Here is a 15,629-nt window from a genome sequence, read left to right on the forward strand (position 1 = left end):
CGCCGCTCCTGGGGGGGGGAGGAGGGAAGGAGGGGTGGGAAGGTGATTATGGCGATAATAATGGTCATGGGAGAGAGAATAAATAAATGGGATAGGGGAAAGGAAATAAATGAAATAAAAAAAAAGATAATAAATAAAAATAATAAATAAATAAAATAAGATAAATAAAATAAATAAGATTTAAAAATATAAGAAATAAAATATAAGAAATAAAAATAATAAATAAATATAAGTAAAATAAATAAAATTTTTAAAAAGGTAATAAATAAAAAATAACAAATAAAAATAATAAATAAAATTTTAAAATATAATACATAAAAATAATAGCTACATAAATAAAATTAGATAAATAAAGAAAAACTAAAAAGATAATAAATAAAAATAATAAATAAAATAAATACAATTTAAAAATATAAAAATAAAAATAATAAATAAATAAACAAAATCAGAAAAATAAATAAATAACTTTTTATAAATATAATAAATAAAAATAATAAATACATAAAATCAGATAAATAAAAGAAATAAATTTAAAAAAAGATAAATAAAAATAATAAATAAAGTAAGATAAATAAAATAAATAAAAATTTAAAAATATAATAAATAAATAAAATAAAATAAATAAAACAAATGAATTTAAAAGATAATAAAATAATAAATAAATAAAATAAGATAAATAAAACAAATGAAATTTAAAAAGATAATAAATGAAAATAATAAATAAATAAAATAAATACAATTTTAAATATAATAATTAAAAATAATAAATAAATAAAATAAGATCAATTTAATAAACAAAATTAAAAAAAAAATAGCAAACAAACCCAAAGCTCGACCAAAAAAAAAAATCTTCCAACCATCTGCAAAGTGGCTCCGAAAGGTCCGCGAGCTCTTAATTAACATAAATATGCAAATCAGGTCGAGCTTCCTGCCGGCTCTGGCGGGTTCGCTGCCGCCGCTGCCGCTGCCGCCGCTGCCGAGATCAGCAAAGCTCCAGCCCCGGCTTAAATTTGAGCTCGGCCTTAACTGAGGGCTTCGACGGAGCCCCCGGGAGGGATGAAGGGCGGAATTCCCGAGGGAAACGCGCCTGGAGCGAGGAAAAGCGCCGAGGGACCGGTAAGGGCGGGAATTCCGGCGCTTTTTGGGTTCCTCCCACCCCTGAAACCTTCAAATTAAATATTTTTCACCCCCCCCGAGCAGCGACCTCCGCCTCGAACCGGAGCTTTGGGGGATCTGTTTTCCCCGAGAGTTCCGTGTAAAGATTAATATTAAAAATATATCATTAATATTAATAATAATTAATCATTAATCGGGTCGCGATTCGGAGCTGCCGCTCCCGAAAAAAGCCTGGGAGGGTTTTTAGGGCTGATTTCGCACCGTCCCCTGGGGGTTTTTGGGGACTCGACTCCTCTTCCCCCCCCAAATCGGGGCCACCGCGAGGGAGATTTTTTCTCGATTAAAGAAGCGATTCGGGAGCTGAAAAATTCCCATTTTTTCGGGGCTCCGGGAGCGACTTCGGGAAGGCGGGTTAAAAGAAGCGATTCGGGAGCTGAAAAATTCCCATTTTCAGGGAATTTCTCTCCTGGAGCGGCTCCAGGAGGGCGGGACCCGGCGCTGGGCTTGGGGCCCCCAAAATTCCATCCCCCCCGTGACACAGACCCCAAAACGCTCTTTTTTCCCCCCAAAAAAGCGACTTACCCAGTGGCACCGCCAGAAAAAGTCGAGCGGCGGCAGAATTTTGTGGGGGGGAGGGAATTTCCCCTTTTGGGTTTTTTTTTTTGAGCGAAGAGCGAAACCTCCGAGGCAGGAAACAGAGCGGGGGCGGGAGAGCGAAGGAGCTTTAAATTGAAATTCAAATTTAAATTGAAATTGAAACTCGGAAAAGCTTTAAATTTAAATTGAAATTTAATTTTAAATTGAAACTCGGAAAAGCCCCGCGGGGGGGGTCGGGGGAGGACGAGGGTCGGGGCCTTTCCCGGCCTCAGTTTCCCCCTCCCCGTTCTCCAGGAGGTTTAATTCAGGGAGGAGATTTAATTGGGAGCAAAATGAGGATTTGGTTAATTTGGGGTGATGGGAGTTCCTTTAATTCGGAGCCTGATGGGGTGGTTTAATTTGGACCCTGATGAAGTTTAATTTTGACCTGATGGGGTTTAATTCAGGCCCTGATGGGGTTTAATTTGGAGCCAATGGGGTTTAATTTTCAGCCTGATGGGATTTAATTCAGGCCCTGATGGGGGTTTAATTTTGACCCTGATGAAGTTTAATTCGGAGCCTGATGGGGGTTGGTTTAATTCAGGTCCTGATAGGGTTTAATTCAGAGCCTGATGGGGTTTCTTTTAATTTGAACCCTGTTTGGCGTTTGTTTAATTCAGAGTCTAATGGGGGTTGGTTTAATTCAGAGCCTGATGGGGTTTAATTTGGGCCCTGATGGGGTTTAATTTGGGCCCTGATGGGGTTTAATTTGGACCCTGATGGGGTTTAATTTGGACCCTGATGGGGGTTTAATTCGGACCCGGATGGGGTTTAATTTGGGCTCTGATGGGGGTTGGTTTGATTTGGACCTTGATGGGGGTTTAATTCAGATCCTGATTGGGGTTTGTTTAATTCAGGCCCAGTACAGCTGGGCTCATACCCATGTGGTCCCCAGTACCCCCAATAACAGACCCTTACTGGTCCCAGTATAGCTGGGCTCATACCCATGTGGTCCCCAGTACCCCCAGGAACAGGCCCTTGCTGGTCCCAGCACACCCGGGCTCCTTTCCCTATGGCCTCTGCAGGTGTCTGACTTACAGTGCCCCCAGTAACAGGCCCTTACTGGTCCCAGTACAGCTGGGCTCCTGTCCCTATGGCCTCTATAGGTGTCTGTGACTCCCAGTACCCCCAGTAACAGACCCTTACTGGTCCCAGCACACACAGGGTAATGCCCTGTGACCTCTATAGTCCCTTGAGGCTCCCAGTGCCCCCAGTAACAGGTCGTTACTGGTCCCAGCACAATGAGTTCTCTAGGCCCCTGTGGCTCCCAGCAGGCCCAGGGCGGCACCAGGACCGGGCGATATTCCCAGATAGGGGCGGCACCAGGACCGGGCGATATTCCCAGATAGGGGCGGCACTAGGACCGGGCGATATTCCCAGATAGGGGCGGCACTAGGACAGGGTGATATTCCCAGATAGGGGCGGCACTAGGACCGGGCGATATTCCCAGATAGGGGCGGCACTAGGACAGGGTGATATTCCCAGATAGGGGCGGCACTAGGACCGGGCGATATTCCCAGATAGGGGCGGCACTAGGACAGGGTGATATTCCCAGATAGGGGCGGCACTAGGACCGGGCGATATTCCCTGGAATGGGCGGCACCAGGACCGGGCGATATTCCCTGGAATGGGCGGCACCAGGACCGGGCGATATTCCCTGGAATGGGCGGCACTTTAGTACCGGGCGAATATTCCAGGGGGTGAGGTACAGGAGAAATGCCCAGGGAGTAGAGGGGGGGGGGGGTAAGTGCCATGTGGGGGGGTACCAGGGTGGGTTGGTCCAGGGGATTGGGGGGGGGTCGGGAGGGGGGAAGGGGCATGTGGGAAAGGGGGGAGTGAGGGGGGGAGGGTCCCAAGGGGGGGTGGGTGGGGGGGGGAGGGTAGGGAAGGGGGGGGGGGGGAAGTGGGGATGGAGGAGGAGAGGGGGGTTGATGGGGCCCAGAGGGGGGGGAAGGGGGGGAAGGCCAGTGGCATGGGCGGCACCAGGACCGGGCGATATTCCCTGGATGGGCGGCACTAGGACCCAGCGTTATTCCCGGGACAAGCGGCACTAGGACCCGGCGTTATTCCCAGATCGGAGGCCCCGCCCCGTGCACCTGTACCGGGGGAAGGAGGGGGGGGGACAGGTAGCGGAGGTGGCCCCGCCCCTCCCGGACTCACCTGAGGCCCCGCAGCCGCCCTGGAGCTGGTGAGCGGGGGAGGGGAACGGGGGTCCTGGTGCTGAGCCCCCGCCGCGGTGAGGGGGTCTGGGGGTCCCGGTGAGGAGCCCTCGCCACGGGAGGAGGGGTCTGGGGGTCCCGGTGAGGAGCCCTCGCCACGGGGGGAGGGGTCCGGGGGTGCGGGTGGTCCCGGTGCGGAGCCTCGTTCCGCAGTAAAGGGGTCCGGGGGTCCCAGTGTGGAGCCCTTGCCCGAGGGAAGGGGGTCCGGGGGTCTCGGTGGTTCTCGTGCCGAGCCCTCGCTGAGGGGGAAGAGGGTCCCGGGGGTCCCAGTGTGGACCCTTCTTCACGGGAAGGGGGTTTGGGGGCCCCAGTGCGGAGCCCTCGCTTCTGGGGAAAGGGGTCTGGGGGTCCCAGTGCGGAGTCCCTGCCCGGGGGAAGGGGTCTGGGGGTCCCCGGGGGTCTCGGTGTGGAGCCCTCGCTTCCGGGGAAGGGGGTCTGGGGGTCCCAGTGCGGAGCCCCCCTCGCCCTAAGGGAGTCGGGGGTCCCGGTTCCTATCGGGGTCCAGGGATGGAGCCGCTCTCGCTCCGCGGGAAGTGGCTCCGGGGGTCCCGGGGGCCCCAGTGTGGACCCTTCTCCATGGGAAGAGGTTCTGGGGGCCCCAGTGTGGACCCCTGGCCGGGAGAAGGGAGTCCGGGGGTCCCGGGGGTCCCGGTGTGGAGCCCTCGCTTCCGGGAAAGGGGCCTGGGGGTCCCAGTGTGGAGTCTCTGCCGGGGAAAGAGGTCCGGGGCTCCCGGGGGTCCCAGGGTGGAGCCCCCTCCCCCATCAGGGGTCCCGGTGTGAGGGTTAAGGGGGTCTGGGGGATCCCGGTGTGAGGGTTAAGGGGGTCTGGGGGGTCCCGGTGTGAGGGTGAAGGGGGTCGGGGGGTCCGGTGTGCGGTTTTTTAAGGGGTCTGGTTGGGGTTCCACCCCCCCCGTGTGCGGGTTTTTCACTGGGGGTCTTGGGGTCCCGGGGTGCGGGATTAAAGGGGTCTGGGGTGGCCCCGGTTGATGCGTGTTCCGAGGGGTCTGGGGGGTCCCGGTGTGAGGGTTAAGGGGGTCTGGGGGGTCCCGGTGTGAGGGTTAAGGGGGTCTGGGGGGTCCCGGTGTGAGGGTTAAGGGGGTCTGGGGGGTCCCGGTGTGCAGGGAAAGGGGGGTCCGGGGGATCGCGGGGTGGAGGGGGAGTCTGGGGGTCCCAGCGCGGAGCACTCGGGGGGAGGGTTGGGGCCCCGGGGGTCCTGCTGCGGAGCCCCCCCTCCGTGGAAGGGGATTCGGGGGGTCCTGGGATGGAGCCCCCGGGGCAGCTCAGCGGCTCCAGGGGCTGTGGTAGCTCCAAGTAACAGATATTAATATATTAATAATAGATTATTATTATATTAATTCATATATAATATAACATAAATTATAATACAATAAATAATATATTCGTAATATATTAATTAATATATAATTTAATAGTGTAATATAGATATACTATAATAAATAATATATTCATAGTTTATTAATAATGCATTAATGTATATTAATAATATATTAATATAACTATATTACGGCATTAATATGTCAATACTGTATCAATACATCAATATATCAATATGTTATCAAGGGGGTGGGAGGACCCCGCCCCCTCCTCCCCCCCCCGGGTCACCCCAAACCCCCCCGGCGGGGCAGAGACCCCCCCGACCCCCCCATCCCTGGGGGTTCCCCAAGTCCCGGAGCGGGTCCAGGACCCCTTGGATTCATCCCAAGGGAGCGGGAGCAGCAGCACCAACCCCCTCCCCCTCCCCAGCCCCTCCCGCAGGAGCCGAATCCCACCGGGAACAATCCCGGGCTGGGTTGGCTTTTCCCGCTCCCGCCGTCCTGTCTCTGCCACGTGGATCCCGCGGCCACGTCGCCCGCGGCCGCGCCGGTGTCGATTTACTCCCATTTTATTTATCTTCCCTTTTTTCCCCCCCTCTCCCCCCTCCGAGGATTCCTCTGTCCATTTTCCTTCCTCTTCCCACCGTTCCTCCTTCCCGCGCCGGGGGATGCTCCTCAAATTCCCACCAGGCCCCTCCTTTAAACCCCTTTTCTGAACCCGGAATGCTCCGCTGGGTAGTTTTGGTCTTGGTTTTACTCCTATTTTATTTATCTTCCCTTTTTTTTCCCCTCTCCCCGAGGATTCCTCTATCGATTTTTCTTCCTCTTCCCACCGTTCCTCCTTCCCGCGCCGGGGGATGCTCCTCAAATTCCCACCAAGCCCCTCTTTTAAACCCCTTTTCTGAACCCCAAAGGCTCCGCTGGGTCGTTTTGGGGTCGGTTTTCCAGGGTGCGGGAACCCCGGAAACCTTGGAAACGTCCCTGGCGCCCCGCGGGGTTTTCGGGATGGCATTTTTGGGATGGGCTGGAGCGGCGTCCGGCTGGGATTTTCCAGCGCAGGTGCACCAGGAGCTCGACGCCAAAAAAGGGTCGAAAAGCCAAATATAAATTAAAAATCCCCCCCAAAAAAGACGGGATCGGGGTCGGAGCCCCCCGGGAGCCGCAGCTTGTTGTGCACAAACCCGAACACCTGAGCGCCGCCTTGGGCTTAATTAGCGCCGCGCTCCTAATGAGCTTCGTTAGCAACGCGGCGGGAGCACCCGGAGAGACGCGGGGACGACGGAAACAAATGGGATTTTCTTTTTCTCCCCCAAAACCCGCGTTTTTTTCCCGCCGTGCGACGAAACCGTCGGGGCGCGTGGCGGGGGGCAAAATTTCGAGGCGAGAGCGGAAATAACGAAGGGATTTATTTTTTTTTCCCCCGTAATTCCGCTTTTCCGAGGAGCCGGCGGGTGGGGAAAGGGCCGCCCTTTGCAGCGGAGCGTGGAGCGGCCGCCGGCTTTGATCCCGCGGCGCCAAAAGGGGGAACCTTCCTCCTCCTCCTCCTCCTCCTCCTCCCTCTTCTTCTGCTCCCCTCCTCCTCCTCCTCTCAACCCGAATTTCCTCGCCCTTGAAGTTGTGGCAAGTGTCCTCCTCCCCCCCCTTTTTCCGAGACAATAAATAAAAAAAAGGGGGGAAAGGGAGTAAAGGGAAGAGGGGTAGGAACCCGGATGAAGAGTCGGTGAATGGATCCCGCCGTGCTCGGCCACGCTCGGGCGGCCGCGGCTTCACAAGGAGGAGCCGCGGGAGGGTTTTTGGGTTTTTTTTTTGGGGGGAAGGGGGTGGTGGGAAAAGCTCGGAGCTTCCGACGGATCCCGCTGGAAATTCGGGAGCTGGCGCAGGAGCTCGCGGCGGCCGCAGAGCCGCCGGACCCGCCGCTCCCGCTCGGCAGAACCTGCGGCGGCTCCTTCCCCGGAGTTTTCCTTCTCCCGGTATTTTTCCTTCTCCCAGGAGTTTTCCTTTTCCCCCAGGCAGGAAAAACTCCCCGCGGAAAAAAAGGCTTTTTTTTTTTTTTTTTTTTTTTCCCCCTCGCGCCGCCAAAAGTATTTCGGGCAAATTTTGGGCTCTGGTTTGGGTCGGGAGCGCGAGGGGAGGCGGCGGGAGGGGAGGGGGGACGCTGCGGCCGCCGGGTCGGTCACGGGAGAAACTTTTAGGGCCGAATCCAGGACATCTTCCAGCTGTTCATTAACCCTCGCTCGTTCCTGGTGTTCGAATTTTAGGGTGGATTTAGAGGCTGGAAGGGCCGGGGGAGGGAATGAATGTCACAGGTGTCGTTTGTGCCCTTGCAGGGAGTGAAATTTGTATTCAACCATTATTAATATTACGTTGTTAATATTACTTTACTATATTGCTCTATTAATATATTAATATAATAATATATCATATATAATAATATATCAATATAACAATCTATTCATATTGTAATGTTAATATTACTTCACCATATTGCTTTATTAATATGTTAATGTAATAATATATCATATATAATAATATATATTATTATAATATATATAATATATGATATATTATATATATAATAATATATATTAACAATATATTGTTAATATAACAATATATTAATGCATTAATATATCAATATTTTATTATTATATGTTATCAGCCTGGTCTAGTGGAGGGTTCCCTGCCCACGGGAGGGGGGGGAGGTTGGTCTGGATGATTTTAAGGTCCTTTCCCACCCAAACAATTACGAATAGAATATATTAATATATTCTATAATAAATATATAATATTTTAACACCCAGGGCACGCACCCCAAGCGCGTCTGACCCGCGGGTCTTTCTCCTCCCCGCAGCTTCCCGGAGCAGAGCAGCGCGCCATGAGCCACCCCTGAAACCTCGCAGGAACCTCCAAAACCGCGCCAAGAACCCCCCAAAATGAGGCTTTTCCGCCGCCGCTCCGGCCCCTTGAAGGCGGCGCTGGCGGGGGCCGCCTTCCTCTTCCTCCTCTTCCTCTTCGTGCTGCCGAGGGAGCGCCGGGAGCGGGGCGAGGAGGAGCCGTGGCTGCGGAACATCGCGCAGGGCAAGGCGCAGGTGCTGGACCTGATGCTCGGGGCCGTGCACAACCTGCGCGACTCGATGCCCAAGCTGCAGATCGGGGCCCCGCAGCCCCCCCGGGAGCCGCTGCCCGCCGGGGGCCGCCCCTGCCCGCCCGGGGTCTACACGGCGGCCGAGCTGCGGCCCCTCCTCGAGAGACCCCCCCAGGACCCCGCCAGCCCCGGCGCCGACGGGAAGCCCTTCAAGAAGGAGCGCTGGACCCCCGAGGAGAGCAGGGAGAAGGAGCGGGGCTACGAGAAGCACTGCTTCAACGCCTTCGCCAGCGACCGCATCTCCCTGCAGAGAGCGCTGGGGCCCGACAGCCGCCCCCCGGAGTAAGAGCCGGGCCCCAAAACCGCGGGGAGATTCCCGGGAATCCGGCACTCGTTCCCTCAAATTTGGCCCCGCTGCCTTCAAATGTTACCCTTATTCCTTAAAATTGGGTCCTTATTCCTCAAACTTGGCCACATATTCCTTTAAATTTGGCCACTTATGCCTCAAAATTTGGCCACTTATCCCTTAAAATATGGCCAATTATTCCTCTAAAATTTGGCCACTGATTCCCTTAAATTTGACCCCGATGCCTTAAAACGTTACCCTTATTCCCTTAAATTTTACCCTTATCCCTTAAAATTTGGCCCTTATTCCCTTAAATTTGGCCCTGATGCCTTAAAATGTTACCGTTATTCCTTATATTTAGCCCTTATTCCTCGAATTTGGCCATTTATTCCCTTAAAATTTGGCCCTTATTCCTTAAAATTGGGTCCTTATTCCCAAAAGTTTGGCCATTTATTCCGTAAAATCTGGCCACATATTCCTTAAAATTTGGCCACTGATTCCTCTAAAATGTGGCCATTTATTCCCTTAAAATTTGGCCCTGATGCCTTAAAATGTTACCGTTATTCCCTTAAATTTTACCCTTATTCCTCAAATTTGGCCACTTACTCCCTTACAATTTAGCCACTTATTCCTCTAAAATTTGGCCATTTATTCCCTTAAAATTTGGCCACTGATTCCTTAAAATTTGTCTTATTCCTTAAATTTGGCCACTTACTCCTTTACAATTTGGCCACTTACTCCCTTACAATTCTGCCTTTTATTCCCTTAAAATTTCACCATTTATTCCCTTAAAATTTGGCCACTTATTTCCTTAAATTTGGCCCTGATGCCTTAAAATGTTACCCTTATTCCTTAAAATTTGGCCACTTATTCCCGTAAAATTTGGCCATTTATTTCTTAAAATTTGGCCCTTATTCCCTTATATTCGGCCACTGATTCCTTAAAATTTAGCCACTTATTCCCAAAAATTTGGCCCTTATTCCTTAAAATTTGGCCCCTTATTCCCTTAAATTTGGCCACTTATTCCTTAAAATTTGGCTCTTATTCCTTAAAATTTAGCCACTTATTCCCTCAAATTTGGCCACTCACTCCCTCGAATTTGTCCCTTTTCCCCCCGAATTTGGCCCTTATTCCTTAAAATTTGTCCCTTTTCCCCTCGAATTTGGCCCTTATTCCTTAAAATTTAGCCACTTATTCCCTTGAATTTGGCCACTTGTTCCCTTAAATTTTTGCCCCCATTCCCCGAAATTTCGGGGGATGTAAACCCGCCTGGGGACGGGGAGTCTCTCGGCGCTGGCAGCTGAAGAACGGCGGCAGAGCCGAACCCCGACCCTATTTATTAATATTTCCCCCATTCCGGCCCCTCGGGGTCGGTTTGAGGGCCCCGCGCTCTTTGTGCCTCCGGTACCTGCTCGGGGGCTCCGGGATCTCCCCCCTCCCCCTCCTCTCTCCCTCTTTTATTCCCGCCGGCTCCAGAAATCCCACTTTTTCTTTTCTCAGCCGAGTGGAACAACCCCGGCCCCCGCTGGGTGTGCGGGGACAGACATGGGGGGAGGAGGGAAACGGGGGAAATCCAGGGATTTCCTCCTGCCGGATTTACCACGGGGGCCCCCCCCCGACCTGCCTGCGCCGGAGGGGGGAGGGAATTCGGGCTGGGAAAAGCCTGGAATGGGAGGGAGAAGAGGAGCCCCCTCCGCGTTCGATCGATTATCTGCGATCGGCGGGGACAAAGGGGGGGTCGGGAATGGGAATCAAAGCCGGGATGAACCGGGGGGGGCCGGGAATGGGAATCAAAGCCGGGATAAACCGGGAGGGACCAGACCGCCCTCCCGCTGCGGGCTCTGGGGTCAGAGGGGTCGTTCCCGTCGCTCCCCCCGCCACCAAACCCCCCCGCCGCGTGTCCCCAAAGGTGCATCGACCAGAAGTTCAAGCGCTGCCCGCCCCTGCCCAGCACCAGCGTGGTGATCGTGTTCCACAACGAGGCCTGGTCCACCCTGCTCCGAACCGTCTACAGCGTCCTGCACTCGGCCCCCGCCAGCCTGCTCAGGGAGGTCATCCTCGTGGATGACGCCAGCACCGACGGTGGGGACACGGGGGGGACGCGGGGGACACGGGGGGGACGCGGGGGGGACAGGGGTGTGGGGACCTGCTGTGCGCTGTGTCCAGTGTCCTGCACTCGGCCCCCGCCAGCCTGCTCGGGGGGGTCATCCTCGGAGATGACGCCAGCACCGACGGTGGGGACACGGGGGACACGGGGGGGACACGGGGACAGAGGGGTGTGGGAGCTGGGGTGGGATGCAGGATCCAGAGGAATGTGGGGACCAGGGGGATGTGGGGACCAGGGGGATGTGGGGACCAGGGGGATGTGGGACAGAGGGAGGAGAGAGCGGGGTGGGATGCAGGATCCGGAGGAATGTGGGAGCTGTGGTGGGATGTGGGAAGAGAGGGATGTGGGGACAGAGGGATGAGAGAGCTGTGGTGGGATGCAGGATCCGGAGGAATGTGGGAACCAGGGGATGTTGGAGCGGGAGTGGGATGAAGAAGCTTTAGTGGGATATAGGGGCAGACGGAGGTGGGGGCCAGAGGGACGAGGGAGGTGTGGTGGGATATGGGGCAAGAGGGATATGGAAGCCACGATGGGATGCAGGAGCCATAGTAATGTGGTTACCAGGGGGATGTGGGAGCTGTGGTGGGATGTGAGGAGAGAGGGATGAGGGAGCCGTGGTCGGATTCAGGGGCCAGAGGGAGGAACAGGAGCCCCGGTAAGGTGTGGGATCGGGGGGATGGGGGATCAGAGGGATGCAGGTGGGATTTGAGGGGGCAGGGGGAGGAACAGGAGCCCTGGCAGGGTGTGGCATCGGGGGGATGTGGGATCAGAGGGATGCGGAGGATGCCCGGTGTCCACTCCCGGGAGCGATTGCTCCGATCCACGGGGAGACGCGGCTCGTGCCGATCCCGGGGCAGCCCCGGGACGTTCCAGCAGCTCCTCCCGCTGCGTCACATCCCTCGGGATGTTCCATTCTCCAACAAACACCGATCCAGACCCGGCCCTGGACACAAACCGGGCGCTCCTCCCGCGTCCCGCGAACACCTCGTTCACGGCGAACCCAGGCATCCGCGCCCGGGGCTGAGTAATTAACCGCGTTAACCGCGCCCGGGGCTGAGTAATTAACCGCGTTAACCGCGCCCGGGGCTGATTAATTAACCACGTTAACCGCGCCCGGGGCTGAGTAATTAACCACGTTAACCGCGCCCAGGGCTAATTAATTAACCACGTTAACCGCGCCCGGGGCTAATTAATTAACCACGTTAACCGCGCCCGGGGCTGATTAACTAACCACGTTAACCGCGCCCGGGGCTAATTAATTAACCACGTTAAGCGCTCCCGGGGCTAATTAATCACCCACGTTAACCGCGCCCGGGGTTAATTAACCGGCGGGTTCAGGGTGGAGGTGTGGGAGGAGCGGACTCCGCCCTCGGCCCGGATAAATTCCCACTTCCCGAGGAGACTCCGGTGCCGCGGGGCTGCACCGCCCGCGAACGCGGCCCCCGCTGCGGTGGGGACGGGGGGGCACTCGGGGTCCCTTCCGAGGGTGGGTCTCGGGGGGTCCCTTCCCGGGGTGAGTCTCACGAGTGACACTCGGGGTCCCAGCTCTCACGGGTGGGTCTCGGGGGGTCCCAGCTCTCCCGTGGCCATTCCCAGCTCTTGGCTGCCCCGAAATCCCGGTTTCCTGTGGTGACACCGTGTCCGGTGTGTCCGCCCCTCAGTGACAGTTCGGTCCCGGTGACACTTGAGGCGCGGGGGCGGGACCTCCCCCCCGGCAGCGCCCTGATCCCTCTCCAGAGGGGGATTGGATGGGAAGGGGCATTGGATGACGAGAGGGGGGGCGAGTCCTTCGCAAAACTCCCTTTCTTTGGCCAAACCCAGTCCGGATTCAGCCAAACCCAGTCCGGATTCAGCCAAACCCAGTCCGGATTCAGCCAAACCCAGTCCGGATTTAAACAAACCCAGTCTGGATTCGGCCAAAATCGCGGGGATTTGGAGGAAGGAGGTTCTCTGTGTCTGAATCCGAACCCGGGAGCGGGGTCTGAGCAGCGGTTCCGGGGATGGGATGGGATAGGATGGGAGAGGATGGGATGGGAGCAGCAGTTCCTGGGATGAGCTGGGGGCAGCAGGATGGAAATGGGATGGGATAGAAGGAGGGCAGTGGGGTGGGATGGGAGCAGCAGTTCCTAGGATGGGATGGGAGGGGAGGGGGGCAGCAGGATGGAATGGGAAGGGGAGGGGAAGGGAAGGCTGAGGGGGGGCATCAGCGTGTGAGGGCACGGGATGGGAGCACCAAGGCGGGCTCGTGGGACGCAGGAACCGCCTCCTGCCCATCCCGACGGCTCCGGCTCCTGTCCCCCCGTCCCCCCGCCCCCAAATCCCGCAGAGTACCTGAAGGAGGAGCTGGATCGCTACGTGGAGCAGCTGCAGATCGTGCGCGTGGTGCGGCAGCGGGAGCGCAAGGGGCTCATCACGGCGCGGCTCTTGGGGGCCAGCGTGGCCAGCGGGGACGTGCTCACCTTCCTGGACGCCCACTGTGAGTGCCCGCCCGCCCGGGGGTCCCCAGAGACCTCCCCCCTTTTTGATTCTTTCCCCCTTCCTCCTCTTACCCCCCTTTTCCTCTTCCCTTTTTTCCTCTTCCCCCCTTTTTTCCTCTTTCCTTTTCCTCTTCCCCCCCTTTCTCCCTCTTCCCCCCCTTTCTCCCTCTTCCCCCCCTTTCTCCCTCTTCCCCCCCTTTCTCCCTCTTCCCCCCCTTTCTCCCTCTTCCCCCCCTTTCTCCCTCTTCCCCCCCTTTCTCCCTCTTTATTTCCTTCCTCCTCTTTATTTCCTTCCTCCTCTTTATTTCTCCCCTTCATCTTTCCCCCTTTTTCCCTCTTCCCCCTCTTTCCTTTTCCCTCCCTTCCTTCTCTTTATTCCCTCCCTTTCCCCTTTATTTCTCCCCCTCATCTTCCCCCCCTTTCCCCTCTCCCCCCCTTTTCCCCGTTCCCTTATTTCCCCCCTCCCCCGTTTCCCCCGTTTCCCCCGTTCCCAGGCGAGTGTTTCCACGGCTGGCTGGAGCCGCTGCTGGCCCGCATCGCGCACGAGCCGCGGGCCGTGGTGAGCCCCGACATCGCCACCATCGACCTGCACACCTTCGAGTTCTCCAAGCCCGCGCCCGGGGGGAAGCAGCACAGCCGCGGCAACTTCGACTGGAGCCTCACCTTCGGCTGGGAGCTGCTCCCGGCCCGCGAGCGGCAGCGCAGGAAGGACGAGACCTTCCCCATCAGGTGAGAGCTCCCGACCCGCCCGGGTCTGCTCCTTCTCCCAAAAATCGGGGGGTTGGTGCCTCTGGGGGAGCGATTCTGCCCCTTTTCCCAAAAAATCGGGGGTTTTGGTGCCTCTGGGGGAGCGATTCTGCCCCTTTTCCCAAAAAATCGGGGGTTTTGGTGCCTCTGGGGGAGGGATTCTGCCCCTTTTCCCCCCAAAATTGAGGGTTTTGGTGCCTCTGCGTGAGGAATTCTGCCCCTTTTCCCGACAAATCGGTGGTTTTGGTACCTCTGGGTGAGCAACTCCGCCCCTTTTCCCAACAAATCGATGTTTTTCTCGCTTTTGGTGCCTCTGGGGGAGCGATTCCGCCCCTTCCCAGTGGAGTTTTCCCCCTGGGAGAAGGACGAGACCTTCCCCATCAAGTGAGATCGGCGCGGGGGAGGGTCCTGACCCGCTTGATTTTGCTCCTTTTCCAAAAAATCGGGGGTTTTTGTGCCTCTGCACGAGGAATTCTGCCCCTTTTCCCCCCAAAATTGGGGGTTTTGGTGCCTCTGGGGGAGCGATTCCGCTCCTTCCCAGTGGAGTTTCCCCCTTGAGACAGCGGTGACCGGTGATCCAGTGAGATCGGGGCGGGGGGTGGAGTGTCGTGATCCGCTCGGTTCTGCTGCTTTTCAAAAAAATTCGTGGGTTTGGTGCCTCTGGGTGAGGAATTCTGCCCCTTTTCTCGACAAATCGGGGTTTTCTCCTCAGTTTTGGTGCCTCTGCTTGAGCAATTCTGCCCCTTTTCCCAACAAATCCGTGTTTTCCTTGGTTTTGGTGCCTCTGTGGGAGTGATTTTGCCCCTTTTCCTAACAAATCGGGGTTTTCCTCCGTTTTGGTGCCTCTGGAGGAGCAATTCTGCCCCTTTTTCCAATAAATCTTTTTTTTTTTCCTCGGTTTTGGTGCCTCTGGGTGAGCGATTCTGCCTCTTTTCCCAACAAATCAGTGGTTTTGGTGTCTCTGGGTGAGCGATTCTGCCCCTTTCCAGTGGATTTTCCCCTTGGATAAGGATGAGACCTTCCCCATCGAGCAATCCCAGCACGGGGGGATTCCTGATCCAGTTGGTTCTGCTCCTTTTCCCAACAAATCGGTGGTTTTGGTGCCTCTGGATGAGCGATTCTGCCCCTTTTCCCAACAAATGGGGGTTTTCCTCAATTTTGGTGCCTCTGGGGGAGCGATTCCGCCCCTTCCCAGCGGAGTTTTCCCCTGGGACATCCCAAAACTCGGATTCCCATCACTCTGTTCGCATTTTAACCCTCCTTTGCCCCCGCAGGTCTCCCACCTTCGCCGGGGGCCTCTTCGCCATCTCCAGGTCCTACTTCGAGCACCTCGGCGCCTACGACGACCAGATGGAGATCTGGGGGGGGGAGAACGTCGAAATGTCCTTCAGGGTGAGGTTCAGGTGTGAGAAAAACATCTCTCTTTTAAATTTAAATTTAATTCCATTTCAATTGTAATTTTAAATCCCTCGTAAACCCTGGGGAAGGAAGAAACGAGGGAAGGATTTACTCGACGCATCGGGACTTTTCTCCCGCCGAGTTTCCGGGGGAAAAGAACCCCC

The 15,629-nt window shown here is 55.1% G+C and overlaps 2 protein-coding genes across 2 annotated transcripts in view; both read left to right on the top strand.

The window, feature by feature from the left end:
- LOC113999240 (pro-glucagon-like) overlaps positions 1-8,210 on the top strand; it is a 14,839-nt gene extending 6,629 nt beyond the window's left edge. Inside the window, exon 3 of the mRNA XM_039380598.1 lies at positions 8,157-8,210. Coding sequence (XP_039236532.1) covers positions 8,157-8,184 — 28 coding nt within the window. The 3' untranslated portion in view covers positions 8,185-8,210. The remainder of the gene's footprint in view (positions 1-8,156) is intronic.
- A 28-nt stretch (positions 8,211-8,238) lies between these two features.
- LOC113999238 (polypeptide N-acetylgalactosaminyltransferase 6-like) lies at positions 8,239-15,470 on the top strand (the record flags this gene model as incomplete). The annotated part of the gene is made up of 5 exons (XM_039380604.1): positions 8,239-8,732; positions 10,646-10,818; positions 13,170-13,319; positions 13,815-14,049; positions 15,342-15,470. Coding segments are annotated over exons 1-5 (1,181 nt in total), but the record flags the coding sequence as incomplete, so codon positions are not given.
- Positions 15,471-15,629: the final 159 nt, after the last annotated feature.

Source organism: Pipra filicauda, unplaced genomic scaffold (assembly GCF_003945595.2).
Source record: "Pipra filicauda isolate LSUMZ 115617 unplaced genomic scaffold, ASM394559v2 scaffold1088_size49011_pilon, whole genome shotgun sequence".
NCBI lineage: Eukaryota > Metazoa > Chordata > Aves > Passeriformes > Pipridae > Pipra > Pipra filicauda.